This window comes from Canis lupus, chromosome 8, assembly GCF_048164855.1.
Source record: "Canis lupus baileyi chromosome 8, mCanLup2.hap1, whole genome shotgun sequence".
NCBI classification, from domain to species: domain Eukaryota; kingdom Metazoa; phylum Chordata; class Mammalia; order Carnivora; family Canidae; genus Canis; species Canis lupus.
The window spans coordinates 37,315,757-37,333,828 of NC_132845.1; the positions used below are offsets into that span (position 1 = coordinate 37,315,757).

General features: G+C 55.0%; 1 protein-coding gene across 2 annotated transcripts in view; it reads left to right on the top strand.

Annotated features, from left to right (window-relative positions):
• The window catches only part of FAM234A (family with sequence similarity 234 member A), a 36,384-nt gene extending 19,028 nt beyond the window's left edge, over positions 1 to 17,356 (top strand). The window contains exons 2-13 of one of the 2 annotated variants that reach the window (XM_072835020.1): positions 4,030 to 4,145; positions 7,345 to 7,645; positions 12,134 to 12,250; positions 12,504 to 12,695; positions 13,774 to 13,904; positions 14,206 to 14,338; positions 14,552 to 14,681; positions 14,841 to 14,981; positions 15,326 to 15,401; positions 15,585 to 15,749; positions 16,181 to 16,283; positions 16,371 to 17,356. In XM_072835020.1, coding sequence (XP_072691121.1) covers positions 7,381 to 7,645; positions 12,134 to 12,250; positions 12,504 to 12,695; positions 13,774 to 13,904; positions 14,206 to 14,338; positions 14,552 to 14,681; positions 14,841 to 14,981; positions 15,326 to 15,401; positions 15,585 to 15,749; positions 16,181 to 16,283; positions 16,371 to 16,582 — 1,665 coding nt within the window. In that variant the 5' untranslated portion in view covers positions 4,030 to 4,145; positions 7,345 to 7,380 and the 3' untranslated portion in view covers positions 16,583 to 17,356. The remainder of the gene's footprint in view (positions 1 to 4,029; positions 4,146 to 7,344; positions 7,646 to 12,133; positions 12,251 to 12,503; positions 12,696 to 13,773; positions 13,905 to 14,205; positions 14,339 to 14,551; positions 14,682 to 14,840; positions 14,982 to 15,325; positions 15,402 to 15,584; positions 15,750 to 16,180; positions 16,284 to 16,370) is intronic. The other variant, XM_072835021.1, reaches the window with a different exon arrangement.
• Positions 17,357 to 18,072: the final 716 nt, after the last annotated feature.

An 18,072-nucleotide genomic window follows, 5' to 3' on the forward strand; every position in this document is an offset into this window, starting at 1 on the left:
CATTGATTGTTTTACGGGTGTTGAACCAGCCTTGTGTCCCGGGGATAAATCCTACTTGGTCATGGTGAATAATTATCTTAATGTATTGTTGGATCCTATTTGCCAGTATCTTGTTGAGAATTTTTGCATCCATGTTCATCAGGGATATTGGTCTGTAATTCTCCTTTTTGGTGGGGTCTTTGTCTGGTTTTGGAATTAAGGTGATGCTGGCCTCATAGAACGAATTTGGAAGTACTCCATCTCTTTCTATCTTTCCAAACAGCTTTAGGAGAATAGGTATGGTTTCTTCTTTAAACGTTTGATAGAATTCCCCTGGGAAGCCATCTGGCCCTGGACTCTTGTGTCTTGGGAGGTTTTTGATGACTGCTTCAATTTCCTCCCTGGTTATTGGCCTGTTCAGGTTTTCTATTTCTTCCTGTTCCAGTTTTGGTAGTTTGTGGCTTTCCAGGAATGCGTCCATTTCTTCTAGATTGCCTAATTTATTGGCGTATAGCTGTTCATAATATGTTTTTAAAAGCGTTTGTATTTCCTTGGCGTTGGTAGTGATCTCTCCTTTCTCATTCATGATTTTATTAATTTGAGTCTTCTCTCTCTTCTTTTTAATAAGGCTGGCTAATGGTTTATCTATCTTATTAATTCTTTCAAAGAACCAACTCCTGGTTTTGTTGATCTGTTCCACAGTTCTTCTGGTCTCGATTTCGTTGAGTTCTGCTCGAATCTTTATTAACTCCCTTCTTCTCTTGGGTGTAGGATCTATTTGCTGTTTTTTCTCTAGCTCCTTTATGTGTAAGGTTAGCTTTTGTATTTGAGTTCTTTCCACTTTTTGAATGGATGCTTGTATTGCGATGTATTTCCCCCTTAGGACTGCTTTTGCTGCATCCCAAAGATTTTGAACGGTTGTATCTTCATTCTCATTAGTTTCCATGAATCTTTTTAATTCTTCCTTAATTTCCTGGTTGACCCTTTCATCTTTTAGCAGGATGGTCCTTAACCTCCACGTGTTTGAGGTCCTTCCAAACTTCTTGTTGTGATTTAGTTCTAATTTCAAGGCACTATGGTCTGAGATTATGCAGGGGACGATCCCAATCTTTTGGTATCGGTTCAGACCCGATTTGTGACCCAGTATGTGGTCCATTCTGGAGAAAGTTCCATGTGCACTTGAGAAGAATGTGTATTCAGTTGAGTTTGGATGTAAAGTTCTGTAGATATCTGTGAAATCCATCTGGTCCAGTGTATCATTTAAAGCTCTCGTTTCTTTGGAGATGTTGTGCTTAGAAGACCTATTGAGTATAGAAAGAGCTAGATTGAAGTCACCAAGTATAAGTGTATTATTATCTAAGTATTTCTTCACTTTGGTTAATAATTGATTTATATATTTGGCAGCTCCCACGTTGGGGGCATATATATTGAGGATTGTTAAGTCCTCTTGTTGGATAGATCCTTTAAGTATGATATAGTGTCCCTCTTCATCTCTCACTACAGTCTTTGGGGTAAATTTTAGTTTATCTGATATAAGGATGGCTACCCCTGCTTTCTTTTGAGGACCATTCGAATGGTAAATGGTTCTCCAACCTTTTATTTTCAGGCTGTAGGTGTCCTTCTGTCTAAAATGAGTCTCTTGTAGACAGCAAATAGATGGGTCCTGCTTTTTTATCCAGTCTGACACCCTGCGCCTTTTGATGGGGTCATTAAGCCCATTCACATTCAGAGTTACTATTGACAGATATGAGTTTAGTGTCATCATGATATCTATTCAGTCCTTGTTTTTGTGGATTGTTCCACTGAACTTCTTCTTAAAGGGGAATTTTAAGAGTCCCCCTTAAAATTTCTTGCAGAGCTGGTTTGGAGGTCACATAATCTTTCAGTTCCTGCCTGTCTTGGAAGCTCTTTATCTCTCCTTCCATTCTGAATGAGAGCCTTGCTGGATAAAGTATTCTTGGTTGCATGTTCTTCTCCTTTAGGACCCTGAATATATCCTGCCAGCCCTTTCTGGCCTGCCAGGTCTCTGTGGAGAGGTCTGCTGTTACCCTAATACTCCTCCCCATAAAAGTCAGGGATTTCTTGTCTCTTGCTGCTTTAAGGATCTTCTCTTTATCTTTGGAATTTGCAAGCTTCACTATTAAATGTCGAGGTGTTGAACGGTTTTTATTGATTTTAGGGGGGGATCTCTCTATTTCCTGGATCTGAATGCCTGTTTCCCTTCCCAGATTAGGAAAGTTTTCAGCTAGAATTTGTTCAAATACATATTCTGGCCCTCTGGCCCTTTCGGCGCCCTCGGGAACACCAATTAAACGTAGGTTTTTCTTCCTCAGTTTGTCGTTTATTTCCCTTAATCTATCCTCATGGTCTTTTAATTGTTTGTCTCTTTTTTCCTCAGTTTCCCTCTTTGCTATCAACTTGTCTTCTATGTCACTCACTCATTCTTCCACCTCGTTACCCCTCGTCGTTAGGACTTCTAGTTTGGATTGCATCTCATTCAATTGATTTTTAATTTCTGCCTGATTAGCTCTAAATTCTGCAGTCATGATGTCTCTTGAGTCCTTTATGCTTTTTTCTAGAGCCACCAGTAGCTGTATAATAGTGCTTCTGAATTGGCTTTCTGACATTGAATTGTAATCCAGATTTTGTAACTGTGTGGGAGAGAGGACTGTTTCTGATTCTTTCTTTTGAGGTGAGGTTTTCCTTCTAGTCATTTTGCTCAGTGCAGAGTGGCCAAAAGCAAGTTGTATTGGGAAAAGGAGAAAAAGAGGAGAGAAAGAAGGAAAGAAAAGAGAAAGAGAAAAAAAAGGAAGAAAAAAAAGAGAAAGAAAAAGAAAGAAAGGAAAAAAAGGGGTGGGGGAAGGAAACAAATCAAAAAGCAAAACAAAACAAAACAAAACAACAACAAAAAAAAAGAAAAGAAAAAAAAGAAAAAAAGAACCACGGGGAAGTATCTTCCCCTGGAACTTGTCCGTCTGGCTGGTCTTCTGGGGGAGGGGCCTGTTGTGCTTATTTTCAGGTGTTAGCACTTGGGGGAGCTGCTCTGCCCCCTGCCTGGTGCAGGGCTCAGTGGGGGTTGTTTACCCTGTGAGGCCCCAGGAGGAACAGCCCCAGTGGCGGGGCCAGCTCTAGAAACCTGGATTCAGCCCCCCGCAGTAACCGGGAATGCTTTTCTTTCTAAGTTTTCTACCCAATAAATGAAGGCCTAAAAATAATGTACTATATAAAACTAAATATAGCCAACACGCAAAAATCACTTTTATTACATAAAAATAATTTGTGTGGGGGAGTGCCTGAGTGGTATAGTCAGTTAAGCATCTGACTTTTGATTACGCCTCAGGTCACCATCTCAGGGTGTGAGATTGAGCCCCGTGTCCAGCTCCACACTCAGTGGAAGTCTGCTTGAGATTCTCTCTCTCTCTCTCTCCTCTCTCTAAATGAATAAATGAATGAATGAATGATTTCTGGAGGGACGTATAAGAAACCAGTAACACGCATCCGTCTTGGGCCCAGGAGGGAGACTTCCACCTGTACACCTTTCAGATGTCTCACGTGTATTTACTGCTGACCTGGAAACTCAACATCAGTAATACTTGTAATGCACTGTCCTCTGCGCTCAGCCTTCAGGTCCCACGTCACTTAGGGATTCAGAGACTGCTCAGGAAAGGAGCGGTCTGCCCTCATGGGTTGGGATCTGCATCTGACTTCACTCGCCTAAACTTGCCAAGAGCTCCAAGGAGAAGAACACCCAGAAAATAGCCTCTGGTGACAGGGTTGCAGAGGTCTCAGCAGGCTCTGTGTGGGGGCGGGGTCTCCGCCAGGGCCCAGGAGACTGGGACGAGGGGGTAGCCAGAGCCACAGAAAGCAGGCTTCCCGGCCGGCTGTGCTGCTTCACTTGGCTGTTCCTGGAATCATTCGGGCTGCTTGTCCCAGTCCAGATGTGGTCGGGCTGTGGCCTCAGGGCCGTGAAGGGGACTCCGATGTGAAGCCACTGCTGAGGACCCGTGTCCCTCAGCCAGCGTACTTCACCAATGGCTTCACCACCCTTAGGTCTGCCTGGGCTGATGAAAGCAGATTCCCCGTCCAGACCCAGTCACCAGGTGTGCCGGCGGCCGTCCCAGTCCAGGAGCTGATGCTGAGCACATCCCCTCTTGCTCCTCCACCAGGTAGGTGTGGGTACTTGCGTCCCTTTGAAGGGAGCCCCTCGTTCTTGGATGGAGAGTCTTAGGGTGCCTTCCCACTGTGCCCCGGTGGATAGTGTGCTCTTTAAAGACAGAGCCTTTTTTTTTTAAGATTTTTTTCTTTTTTTTTTTTTAATTTTTATTTATGATAGTCACAGAGAGAGAGAGAGAGAGAGAGAGGCAGAGACATAGGCAGAGGGAGAAGCAGGCTCCATGTACCGGGAGCCTGACGTGGGACTCGATCCCGGGTCTCCAGGATCGCGCCCTGGGCCAAAGGCAGGCGCCAAACCTCTGCACCACCCAGGGATCCCCCTTTTTTTAAGATTTTAAGTATTATTTGAGAGAGTGCGAGTGCATGTGCAAGGAGGGGCAGAGGGAGAGGGGGAGAGAACCTAGAGCAGAGGCCCTGCTGAGTACAGAGCCTGATGCATGGCTTGATCCCACGGCCTGAGCTGAAACCCGACGGACTGAGCTACCGGGCACCCCTAAAGATTAAGAATTTCAGCATTGTGATTTCTTTCCTTTTCCCAAGGTAGATACGTCAGATGCCCTCTCCTTGGGGCACAGCATCTAGATCTGCTGAATAAGCAGCTTCTCTGCGGACTGAGCCTGACTGCAGGCTCTCTCCCTGGTTACACCTCCAGAAACCCGTCCCACCTCTGCACCCGTGTCAGGTGCTTGGGTTTAATGAGGTCCCTGGTCATGAGTCATTGTTTGATTCCCCTGTGTGCAGCTCACTGCCTTAGTCGGCCACACCTCTTCTGACTTCCAAGACCTTAGCCCTCCTGTCTCAGCATGAAGGAGAATGCACACAGATTTGCTTGGGTCTCTCTTTAAATCGTGGTAAATGCACCTAACGTAAAATCTACCATTAGTGGGGATCCCTGGGTGGTGCAGCGGTTTAGCGCCTGCCTTTGGCTCAGGGCGCGATCCTGGAGACCCAGGATCGAATCCCACATCGGACTCCCGGTGCATGGAGCCTGCTTCTCCCTCTGCCTGTGTCTCTGCCCCTCTCTCTCTCTCTCTCTCTGTGTGACTATCATAAATAAATAAAAATTTTTTAAAGAATCTACCATTAGTGACGTGAGTGCAGTCACAGTGTTTGTAGTCATGGCCACCACTCTCATCACCCAGGAACCCTGCACATTAGTAGCGGCTCGCGGTGCCCCCAGCCCCGGAGCCACCTGTCTACTTTCTCCCGCTGTGGATTTGCCTGTCCCGGACATTTCACGTACATGGAGCCCTAGCCCATGCCCTAGCCCGGGCCCTCTCTCTGTCCGGGCATCTCGCGGGACAGAGAGGCTTCCAACCCTGCAGTAGGTGTCACGCTCCATTCCTTTTATGGCAAGTACTATTCCATTGTGTGGATTTGCTGTGTTGTGTTTATCCGTCTGGTGAGGGATGATCTGGGTTGTTACAGAGAACGAAGCCTTGAACCTTTGTAAGTTTTTGTGTGAGTCCATTTCCGGCTCTCTTGGGTGTACCCCAAGAAGTGGAATCGCTGGATCACCGGTACCTCTGTTTAAACTTTGAGGATCTGTCAGGTGGTTTCCCCAGCAGCTGGCACCGGGTTACATTCCCACCAGCAGCACACAGGGGCCCACCTGCTCCACACGCTCAACAGCACTCGTCATCTTTCACTTTTTTGTGTTTAAAGCTAACCTTATGGGGATGTACACAGGTTGTGGGGTGGGGCCGAGAGGGGCTCCCGACGCTGGGCTCGATCCCCCGACCTTGAGAGCATGACCTGAGCCAAAACCAAGAGTTGGACCACCCAGGTGGCTACACACAGGTGTTTAAATGAATTGTTTTAATTATATAGAGAAAACCAGTTAAAGTCAGAAAGTAAAAAGTTTATCCGAAAAACCAGCCGTCTCTGGTCTCCTCCCATCTTCCATAAGCTGTCCTTGGGGGGCCACTCTGAGCTACCAGCCTCCATCGGTCACCTGCCGCTGGTCTCATCCTCCCTTTGAGGCCTGTACCGTCCACCTTCTTGGGTCCACAAGGCTGACAACTCAGACCCATAGGCCCTTTTGTTCTCTCGACACTGCATTTGTTAGGACACTGGTTTGGCGGTTTAAAAAAGACCCGAACAGCAGATACCTTGCCTCACACCAGGCAGACAAACCGGCCTTTCTCGTGTGTAAGGAACCCAGGGATGGATGCTGGTTTCCAGCTGCAGGGCCCCATGCACACTCTGTGCTGCGGCCTGGCCGTCCCCAGAAGCGTCCCTGCCCCATTTCCCAGGGTGCCTGCAGGCGGGCCCCGCACGGTCACCGATGTCCACCCAGCCACAGGCAGGGCCCCCGAACCCGTCGCCTGCTGTCCACTGCCTCCTCCGTGGACATCCAGCACGTCGTGCGTCATTATTAGTAACAGTCAGCTAGCGTTTGAGTGCTTAATGTCAGGCGCTGTGAGGAGTGCTTTATATGAATCTGCGACCTACATCCTTCCAGCAGCCCTCAAAACAGATGCTGGATTCCTTTTACAAGTAAGGACATGGGGTGGGACGCCGGGGGAGGGGAGGGGGGCTCAGTGGTTAAAGGCTGCCTTTGGTTCAGGTCATGACCCCCGGGCCTGGGATCAAGTCCCGAGTTGGGCTCCCCGCAGGAAGCCTGCTTCTCCCTCTGCCTGTGTCTCTCCCTCTCTCTCTGTGTCTCTCATGAATAAATAAATACAATCTTAAAAATAAATAAACAAAAATAAATAAATAAACAAGGAAACGGGGCGTGGTCATGTCAAGTCGTTTGCCCATTTAGCACAGTGAGCGCAGGCTGGCTGGCGAGCAGAGCCACCTTCGCTGTCGCCTGCTCTCCTCGGGGCTCAGCCCTCCGGGGCGGCCCCGTGGGGGTGCTGGCCATGGTGCGGTCTGTGGGCCCACGGGGCTTAGTTAACGCCTTGCGGTGGGTGTATGACCTGCCGCCGCCCCAGCACCAGAGGCGACGCCGGGGGTGGGGTGTGGGGGGGTTCGGGATGAAAATATCCCCACCCGCTGGCTCTGCACAACCAGTCTGCCAGTTAGACCGTCGTGGGTGGCATCCGCGACACCATCAACATTTAGCTTTTGCTTCTCGGGCTGATGGTCCAGTGACGGCCGCACCCACGCGGGGAGGCCGCACAGGGCAGGGCCCCGGGAGGCCTGGGGGGCGGCAGCTGTGTGACTGTCCCTGTTCTATTGACGCAGCGACCAGGAGCGGAGCTCTGGGATGTGCATGTGACGATGGACAGCAAGGACCTAGAAGCCGAAATCCACCCCCTGAGGAACGAAGACAAGAGGCTGCCCGAGACCCCGGGAAACCCGGGCCACGCAGACGAGAAGCTGAAAAGCTCGCCCCGGCAGCCCCGCCTCTCCCGGTGCCGCACCGTTGTGTTTTTTCTTTCACTGTTTGTCTGCCTGTTCGTAGTGTTCGTGGTTTCGTTCATCATCCCGTGCCCGGAACGGCCCGTGTCGCAGGGGATGTGGCGGATAGACTACAGCGCGGCAGGTGTGCCCCGGGGCCCGGTCCTGGGGTGGGGTGCGGGGGGCACCGGCAGGCCCCGGGCTGTGTGCACCAAGGGAGGCGCCCGTTTGACCACGTTTTGGAATTTAAAGAAACCGCAGATCTCGGGGCCAGGTTTGTGACGGGCTCCACCAACTGCGGCCGGCAGCGCTGACTGCGACGCGCCCCGTGTCTCCCGCAGAACCAGCCTTCGTGAAAAGCCCCGAGTCAGCCTTTCTCTGGACTCCTGGCTTGGTCGCGAGTGGGAGCAGTGGCGGGTGTAAATGCCGCGGCCTGGGCCTGTCGTGCCACGCTGCTGGGTGTCTCCTGCAGCCAAGGGACTTTCTCAGTTAGGCCTCAGAGTCTGAAGCTTAATTTTGAGAGGGAGGAATAAAGTATGTTGGTTTTCTGCAGCTTTTATTGAAGCATAATCTGTACGACAGATCAGTCACTTGTTTTACGTATGCGCCTCCATGACTTTTAGTCTATTCATGGAGCAGCTGTGTAACTGTCAGCACAGTCCCGTTTCCAAAGATTCCAGCAGCCCCGTCCCCCAGCCCAGGCTGCCACCAGTTGCCTCCTGCCTTCAGTCTTGCCTTCTGTGGACTTGGCCCGTGAACAGGATCACGTGACCTGTGTCCTGGTCCAGCTTCTCTCACTGAGGCCCATCTGTCGGTTACAGCGTGTCCCCCGCTTCTCTCTGGGGCTGAACAGGCTTCCTGTGCACATGACACCTCACGACAGGTTCACCTGTTGGTGCACATCTGGGTGGCTCAGTGTCTTACCTTTATGACTGATACCGCGAGGAACACTATACACTGGTCTTTGCATGGATGCATGTTTTTCGGTCTCAGGTAGATTGCTAGGAGTGAAGATGTTGAAACTCGTGGTAAGTTGATTTGTAGCTTTCTGAGTCACAGCCCAGCTGCCTCCGTCAGGCGGCACCGTTCCCGGCTCCCCCCGACCCCGGCGATTCTGCGTTCTCCGCATCCCAGACCATAGAGAGCCATCACGTTGTGGTTTGACTTTGAATTTCTCTAATGACTCAGGATGCTGATGGGCATCTCTTCATGGGGTACTGGCCATTCTCAAATCTTCTTTGGTAAATGTCTCTTCAAATTCTTGCTCATTTGAAAAATATGAGGGGCAACTAGGTGCCTCATTTGGTGACAGTCTGCCTTCGTCTCAGGTTGTGATCTCAGGGTACCGGGATCGAGTCCCGCATCGGGCTCCCTGCTCAGCGGGGCATCTGCTTCTTCCTCTGTCTATGGCCCCTGCTCATGATCTTTCTCGCTCTCAATAAAATCTTTAAAAAAATTTTTTTTAAATCTTAAAAAAAATAAAATCATATATTTTATGTTATTTATTGTTTTAAGCACGGAGCCCAGTGTGGGGTTTAAATTCACAACCCTGAGATTGAAACTTGAGCCAAGATCACAAGTTGGACACTTGAATGACTGAGCCTCCAAAAATATGATTTTTTAATTATGGAATTATAAAAGTTCTTTATGTATTGCAGATACAAGTCTTTTAAGAAATATATGATTTGCAAATATTTGCAGCCAGTGGCTTATCTTTGCATCTTTGTAAGGTTCTTTTCTGTTCTTTTCTTTGGAGAGAGCTCGAGCACCTGGAGGGGCAGCAGGGAGGGGGAGAGGGAGAGGCGAGAAAGAACCCCCAGCCGACTTCCCCAGAGTACAGAGGCCTCAGTGCAGCCTGATGGGGGGGCTCCATCTCATGACTCCGAGACCCTGACCTGAGCTGAAACCAAGAGTTGGACACTCAACCTACTGAGCCACCCAGGTGCCCCAGAAATACTACTGATACTACATTGATCTTTTATCTTGTGACGTTGTTGACCTCATTAATTAGACTAGGAGGTGTGTGTGTATATTCTCTGCAGTTTCCTACATAAGCATGTAATATTGCAAAGCAGACAGGTTGTTTTTTTTTTAAGATTTTATTTATTCATGAGAGACATGAGAGAGAGAGAGAGAGGCAGAGACACAGGCAGAGGTAGAAGCAGGCTCCATGGAGGGAGCCTAACGCAGGACCCGATCCCAGGACTCCAGGATCATGCCCTGGGCTGAAGGCGGCGCTAAACCACTGAGCCACCCGGGCTGCCCTGCTTCTTCCTTTCCAATCTGACTCCTTTTTCTTTCTTCTTCTTGCTGGAGTTTACTGGCTAAAACCTCCAGCCAACAGAACAGGTGACGTTGGACAGGTAAGAACAAAGATCTCCTTGAGCTTAGGAAGGAAACTGCCTCTTTCAGCATTAAGTATGATGATAGCTGTAGGTTTTTTCGTAGACACCCTTTAACAGTTTGTTTTTATCATGAAAGGGTGTTGGATATTGTCAGATGCTTTTTTATGGTTGTGAGACAACTGGGTGGTTTTTGCCCTTTATTCCTATTAATATGGAATTTATATTGATTTTCAGATGTTAAATCAGCCTTGAATTCTCGAGGAAGACCCCACTAGATCATGGCGTATAGCCCTTTTCCTTGGTTGCTGGATTCATTTTGCTGCTTTGTGTTGAGCACTGGTGTCTGTATCAGTGAGGGACGCTGAACTTCGCTTTCTCTTTTTGTGGTGTCCTCGCCTGGTTCACTGTTAGGGTGACTCTGTTCTCATAGGTGTGTACGTAGCTGGGGCCTTGTCTCTATGGCCTCTTACCTGATGGTTCCTGCCACCTTGGGCTGCTGGGATATGTGGGGGCTTTCAAGGAAGAGCTGTCACCCTCTCGTTTTTCCAGATCTCTCTGTTCACTTTTTGACTAGTCCCCCTACCTGTTGTCTGCTCTGCCCTGTATCCCAGCCTGTGGCTGGCTCCAGAGCTGGCCTCCCCCGTTGGCTTGGGAGCTCACAGTACCCCTGGGCCCCTGGCTGTGAATCCCGCCATTCCCCTCTGCCAGGGAAGCTGCTGCCTTTGGTCCTGACCTCAGTCTGGTGCCCAGCTGTGGAGGGCTAGACTGGCACCGTCCAAGCCTGGAGTCTGGTGTTTGATTTCTATTTTTAAATTGTGGTGAAATATACATCCCATACATGTAAAGAGCATCATCGGTTGGCATCACTGCACTCGTGGTGCTGTGCAGCCATCCATGCGGTCTGTTCATCATCTCAACAGCACCGCGCCCGGCAAACACAGACTCCTCTCCCTCCTCCTCCCTCCTCCAGAGCCTCTTGGCCTGTGTACCTGCAAGTCTGCCTATTGCAAGGACCTCTATAGAAGTGGAATCACGTAACATCTGCCCTCTTGCGCCTGCTGACTGCACCGGGCGTATTGGCCTCAGAGCTCACCCGCGCTGGAGCAGGCATCGGGTTCTCCTTCCTTTTTATGGGGGAATAATGTGTGTTGGGTGTGGACTGCACTGCTCATCCATTCCTCTGTCCACAGATGTTTGGCTTCTTTCCACTTTTTGGCTGCCATGAATGACGCAGCGAACTGGCTGTATGGGAATGGAGTTCCTTCTCCCAGTTATTTTGAGTAAAAGAGTATGAGGTAGTGTCTCGTTACTGCTCCGATTTGCATTTCCTTAATTGCTGGTGATGCTGAGCATCTTCTCACGTGCCAGGACTATTTATCTATATTCGTGCAAGAAAGGCCTCTCAGTCCTTTGCCCATTTTTGACTTGGGTCCCTTGTCAGATGCTAGATTTGCAAGTATTTCCTCCCACTCTGTGGGTTGTCTCTTCACTCACAACAGTGTCCTTTGACGCACAAAAGCTTTACATTTTGATGGACTCCACTTTGTCTGTTTTTTCTTTGGTTGCCTTGCCTTTGGTGTCACATCCAAGAAATCATTACCAAATCCAATGTCGTGAAGATTTTTCTCTATGTTTCTTCTAGGAGGCTCTTAAGCTTAGGCCTCTGACCAATTTTGAATTCTTTATTTTTGTTTTATTTTTTTAAAGATTTTACTTATTTGAGAGAGAGAGAGAGAGAGAGAGAGCAGAGGGAGAGGGGCAAGCAGATTCCGTGCTGAGCACAGAGCCCCACGCGAGGCTCCATCTCAGGACCCTGAGATCATGACTTGCGCAGAAATCAAGAGTCGGATGCTTGACCGACTACCCACCCAGGCGCCCCTTCATTCAGTTTTGGATGTGGGGTCAGCCCAGCTTCATTCTTTTGGTGTTTGATTTTAACCCTTGTAGTTTATCATTTGAGTCCTTGGATGGAAGGAGGAGAGCCTTCCGTGTGCAAGAGTGCGGCCTCTGGGCCCTGGGCGCAGGTCGGGAGGGATCTCTTCCTGACAAGAAGGTGTGCAGAGCCCGCACGCGTACAGCCGGGTGCCCTGCTTGTTCCTTCCCGGGCGGCCGACACCTGAGCGTTCATGTGTCGTGTCCACGAGGGAGGCGAGGTGCCGAGGTCGCCGCTGCTCCTAGGGCGGCCTCGCGCTGGAGGCGCTAACGCGTGCCCACCTGGGGAAGCGCACAGGCGGATGGGGTCAGACACAGCCGTGGCCTGAGGAGTGGCCTGTGATTTCCTTTTTCAGTCACCTATGACTTCCTGGCTACAGAAGACATCAACAGGGACAGGATCCAGGATGTTCTCTTTCTTTATAAAAATGCCAACGGCAGCAACAACTTCAACCTATCCTGCACCGACGAAGGTGATTGGCTTTTATCTGTAAAAGGAGGAACTTGCGGTAGGCGGCGGGATCTGCACCCTCTGCCTCTTCTGGGGAACCAGCTGGTGGATTTCTGGGAACCAGCACACAGCCCTTGCTTCCCGGGAGGACTGGGCCCCCTCTGGCCCCCCGCACACCCCTGACCCCACGAGCTGGCGGGGGGGGGGGGCGGGGGGGGGCGGGGGGGCGGCACAAACCAGGGCTGAGTCCCCCACCGAGCTGGTGTCTCCTACAGGCTTTTCCTCTCCCTGCACCTTTGTGGCTGCCGTGTCGGGGGCCAGTGGCAGCGTGCTCTGGGAGAGGCCTGCGGCCCAGGATGGCGCCCTCGTGCGGTGCTCCGTCCCACAGACGCAGGGCAGCAGGATGTCCTCCGCCTGCATCCTCGTGGGCAGACCCAGCTCCTTCGTTGCTGTGGACTTGTTCACAGGTGGGCGGCTCCACACAGGTGTTCCACACCTGGCAGCTCTGAGGTGGTTCAGCCCTCCTCCTGGGGACCTGTGGGCACGATGGGGAAGGAGCCCCATGGGGAGGCTGCCTCTGAGCAGTCATGCACGCTGCCGGCCTGCCTTGTCACCTCCCACTCCGGCCGTGCTCGTGGGGCTGGTGTCTGCTCGAGCCCTCGGGGACCATCTGGGTCTGTCAGGGCTCGGTGTGCACGGGCACTGGTCCCTGGGCCTCAGGGTCACCAGCCGGGGTGAGGCCTGGGCTTCAGGACGCCAGGGGGGCCAGGCAAGAGCATTTCCCCCACCAGTGGTGGTTTTAAAGAAATAGAAGGAAAAAAGAGCAGGCTGGAAATATTTTATTTTTTTTTTATTTTTTATTTTTTAATTTTTTTTTTTTATTTATTTATAATAGTCACAGAGAGAGAGAGAGAGAGAGAGAGAGAGAGAGAGAGGCAGAGACACAGGCAGAGGGAGAAACAGGCTCCATGCACTGGGAGCCCGATGTGGGATTCCATCCCGGGTCTCCAGGATCGCGCCCTGGGCCAAAGGCAGGCGCCAAACCCCTGCGCCACCCAGGGATCCCTGGAAATATTTTAAGAAGAGAGGAATTAGTATGAAAGAGGGTGTGGACAAGATAGCATCCGGGTAGGAAGGCTGTCATGCTGGCGCTGTCTGTGGGTCCGGCCATAAGCGCACAGCGTCCTCGTGTGCCTTCTGTGAGCAGGACTCTGCCAGGGCCTTCCTGGGGGCCCAGGGTCCTGGGAAGTGTCAAGGTCAGGTGGCGCCCATCCCGGTGGGAGGGTCAGCGTTGGCCCTGTGATGTCCTAGCGCCACGGGGGGGTGGGGTGGACATGAGAGGCCAGCAGGAAGGGGGAGCTTTCTGGTTGCAGAGGCAACACTTGAGTGCTCTGCTGCATCAGTGACTGACCGCCCACTGGCCACGCACCGCACGTCGGCTGGCTTCCTGCTGGCAGGCATTCCATCTTTGGGCGCTGCGCACCACCAGCCCGCAGCACAAGGGGGTGTGGGGGCAGTACTTGGTGACGTTGTCCTTGGTTTCAGGGGAGACCCTGTGGAGCCAGCCCCCTGGCTTTGACAGGAACACCTCCGACCTGAGCTCGTTACTCCAACTGCCCGATGTCGATGCCGACGGGGCCCCAGACCTGCTGCTTCTCGCCCAGGAGGACAAGGAGGTACACTCCCCCAGGTCGCTGTGGCCCACTCCCCGGCCCCTGGTCCGCTTCTGCTTCTTGGGCAGCACTCAGGTCTGACCACGTGTCAGGGACTTGCCCAGGGCCCTGTGCTCCTGGCACCTCTGACCAGCACGCGGGTGGCGGCTGTGGGCCCCCAAGGACAGTAGACCGTGCGCTTGGCTGTGTGTGTCGCGGCAGCGGGGTTGTCCAGGTCCCCAGGTGGGCAGGTGCCTGAAACCACACACCTGACTCAGGGCCTTTTCTCAAACTGCGATGTTCTGCACCATCGTGCATGTTGCAGGTCAGCAGTTACCTCTACTCCGGCAGCACTGGACGCCAGATCGGCCACCGCGGCAGCCTTGGCGTGGGCGGGACCGCTGGCTCCCTCCTGCACGTCACCAGGGCAGGCGCTCACTACATCCTCTTCCCTTGCCGTACGTTGGGCCTCTGCCTGCAGGACCGTCCCTCGCGTGGAAGCCACATGCCCAAGGGCGCAGAGTGGGGGAAGCCTGGGAGCCCAGGGAGGGTGCTTGTGCCGGAGGGACAGGGGTGGCCCACAGGCTCCGCAGGGGAGGTGGGTGGGGGGCACCCGGAGTCCCGGAAGCAGGCCTGGCAGCCTTGTCCTGAGTCCCCTGCGTTTCGGACAGCAAGCTCCCTGTGCGGCTGCTCTGTGAAGGGCCTGCATGAGGCGGCGACCGGGGGAGCGAGCCCCCTGCGCAGAGACCTGCTGTGGGAGCGCATGCTCAACACCACCCCCCATGGGCCGCTTGGGCGCAGGTTGGTCTGTGTGGAAGGTGCGGGGGCCATCCCTGGGCGCTGGGTGCACCTCATCTCCACGGGCAGCGGGGTGGGGGGGGAGAGCAGCCATGGGGAGCCGGCAGGGAGAGCACGGGGCGAGCCTGCCTGCCATACCGCTGTCCGCTCCCGTCCCCGCAGCCCGGGAGCTCTCCGCCACCTGACGCACGTGCCAGGGAAGGCAGGCGAGGACCTCCTCCTCGTGACTTCGGAGGCCTGTGTGCTGCTTGACGGCCAGGACCTGACACCCCGGTGGACCTTCCGCACTGCCCAGGTCTTCAGGTACAGTCTCCTCCCAGGAACCGTACGGTGGCTGCAGGCGGCACCGTGGCCTGACCCCTGGTGGCCCTGGGCAGAGGCCTGTGGTCGGGGGGCTCCTGCCTGGCCCCGGTGCTGCCCCTCCATCCGGCCTCAGCCCCTGTGGGGCTCTGGCGGGGGATGCAGATGGGCAGGTGCCTTCCAGCACTCCGGCCCCCTCCCCTGGGCCCCCTACAAGGGCTCCCACCCCCTTCCCCCTTCCCCTGAGGCCCCCTCCCCCAGGGCCCCTGTGAGTGCTCCTACCGCCTCCCTGCGGGGGGCGGGGGGTGGGCCTGCGAGCACTCTCACCCCCCCCCCTTCCCTTGCAGAAAACCCATCCTTGGCCACTACAAACCTGACACCCCTGCCGTGGTCATCGAAAACGGAACCGGCACCAACAGACAGGTAGGCCGCACCTCCTGAGGCTGTGCCTGTGAGCAAGGCCGAGGGACCGAGGGACCTTTGCCGCACCGGCTCCCCACCCGCGTTGGCCGCGCCCTCCTGCTTACCCTCGGGGTGCAGCTCTGCTGGGGCTCCGGGGCCTGGGCAGCCCCACCTGTGACCCGCGTGCCCTCCCACCCCCCCCAGATCCTGCTCCTGGACCTGGGCAGCGGGGCCATCCTGTGGAACCAGGCCCTCCCGGGCCTCCCTGGGGACCCACAGTCCGCCAGCCTGCCAACCGCAGACCACCGCTCGGCCTTCTTCTTCTGGGGCCTCCACGAGCTCTCCGAGCTCTCCGGCACCAACCAGACGGTACGGGCAGGGCGGGTGCTAAGGGGACCCACCCCCTGGCAGGGCAGAGGCCACGGCCAGGCTGGGGTCATGCCTGGAAACAGTGGGGAGCTAACTGGGAGCCTGGGCGTGCACATAATGGAAGCTGTGGACAGTGGGTGGGCTCAGGCAGCCAGCAGAGGTGGGGAGGCTGGGGCTGGGGTCGGCCTGGGGCACACAACGGGCCCCGCGGGGGACGGCAGGGGTGCAGTCCCAGCAAGAGTATGCCGCAGGAGGGTCAGGGCCAGGTCGGGGAGCAGAGACGGTAGCACGGTGGTGGCCTGTGGACACACTCGGGGCAGAGCATCCTGTGAGGATGGACGCCACATGGCCCAGCCGCGGGGCCCAGGACCCTCGGTCCGCCTGCTCCAGACGTGGGTCCACCTGGCGTCCACTGCTGGTTCTCACCCTAGAGGCCCCAGGACGCGCAGCACAGCCTATACATGTTCCACCCCACGCTGCCGGGCGTCCTGCTGGAGCTGGCCAACATCTCCGCCAACATTGTCTCCTTCCAAGGTGCGTGCGGCCTCCCCGGGGCAGGGCTCTGCTGCAGCCAGTCCCGCCCACTGCTCCCCAGGCCCTGACGGTTCCTGTCTCCCACAGCGGTCCTGTTTGAGCCGAGCCGCCACGCTGCCTGCGTCCTCCTGATGGGCCCGGCTGGCCCTGACACGCCTGGCACAGTCTCCGTGGCTAAGCACAAGGTGCAGGACCTTGTCCCGGGCAGTAGGGTGGTTCGCCTGGCGGAAGGCGGGCCTGACACTGACCAAGCTGTCCGGGACCGGTTCTCCCGCCTGCGGTACCGGAGTGAGGCATAGACGCATGGTGGCCAGCGCATGCGGGACACACTCCAGCTGCTGCCATTAAACCCCACAAGAAGTCCGTCCTTCCCTGGGTGTGCACTCCAATCCCCGTACTCCTGGCCCAGGATCCTCGTCCTACCCAGGGGTGCCCGGGCCGCTCCCATCACCTGTGCAGCCACATGCCCCCCAGTCCTCACCCTGCCCCCCTGGGGTCACACTCAAAGCCGCTGCCCTCATCGTGTCTCCTTGGGTAGAGCGGGGCCCCACAGCACCACCCCCACTCGTCCACACCGGGTCCCTGTCTGCAGATCCCCCTGGGGCCTGGGAGGGTGGCTGGCCCTGGGTGGCCTCGGGGCACCAGCTGGGCCCTTGAGGCAGTTCCTGGTCCCAACCTTTCCTGGAGCAAGTAGGGGAGGACTCAGGCCTGGTTGGTGGAGACAGGCCCCCGAGGGACGGGGCTGCGAGGCGCCCCCAGGGGTGCTTCCATCCTTGTGTCAGCTGCACGTGCTGCGAACGTCCCGAGAAACTGGCCGCCGGGAGCACGTGGGGGTCGGTCTACCCCTCAGTACACACTGGAGCTGCTTATCCCTCAGGGGTCCCCATACCCCCAGCAGGTGCCTGGCCGCCTCCTGGTGCTTGGACGCCCCCTGCGGTCGGTACCGCTGACACAGGACTCACCTTCGTGCCTTGCCATGCCCCAGGCCCGCCGTGGCGCTGTGGGGCTCTCGGTGCCCCGATGACCCGGGCACCGCGGGAGACAGCGGAATAAATGGTTTGCACTGTCTGAGAGCGCAGGTGTACACCTGTGTGTTTGCTCCCAGGGCTCAAGCAGACGCGGCGCCAGCCAGGCTGCTGGAGAGGGGGGCCCCCTCCCACCCAGTCGCACGTAGGGCTCCGGGGACTTTTCCTGCACGGCCTCTAAGCGTAGCTCAGGTGTGAAGAACCCTCGCTGGTCACCGTGGTTCAAGTCGGGAACCCAGCCTGGGGACGTGGCGGGTGTGCTCCCATCAGGGCCTGCAGGGGGTCCTTGAGCACCCCCTGTAGTCCCCAGGCGGCTGCCCAGGGGCAGCAGAGGCCGCTCTCTGTCAGGGGCAAGACCCTTGTCACCGTGAGAAGCTGCCGCGCCACACATGCAACCTGAGGCACAAGGGTTCTGCGGTGACAGGTGCACAGATGGAAATCCCTGGGGGCGGGGGGCTAGGAGCGTGCCCAGACAGCACCCCTGCAGGCCCAGCACAGCGAGCAAGGAGCTGGGGGCACAGCTCAGGAGGCACCGTGCTGGCGGCCGTCCTGCACCAGGGGCTTGGAGTACACAGCCGCAGCCCTGTCCCTCTGGGGCTCTGACTTAGATGGCTGGGAGATGCTACAGGGCCACTCTCCCCACAACCTCCCAGGACTCCGTTTCCCCACCACCTGGGGCACTCAGGCACCCTGGTCCTGCCAGAGCAGGGATGGCACGCCCCAGCGTCTCCTGCCAAGGCCACCGAGTCTGCAGCCTGAGTCTG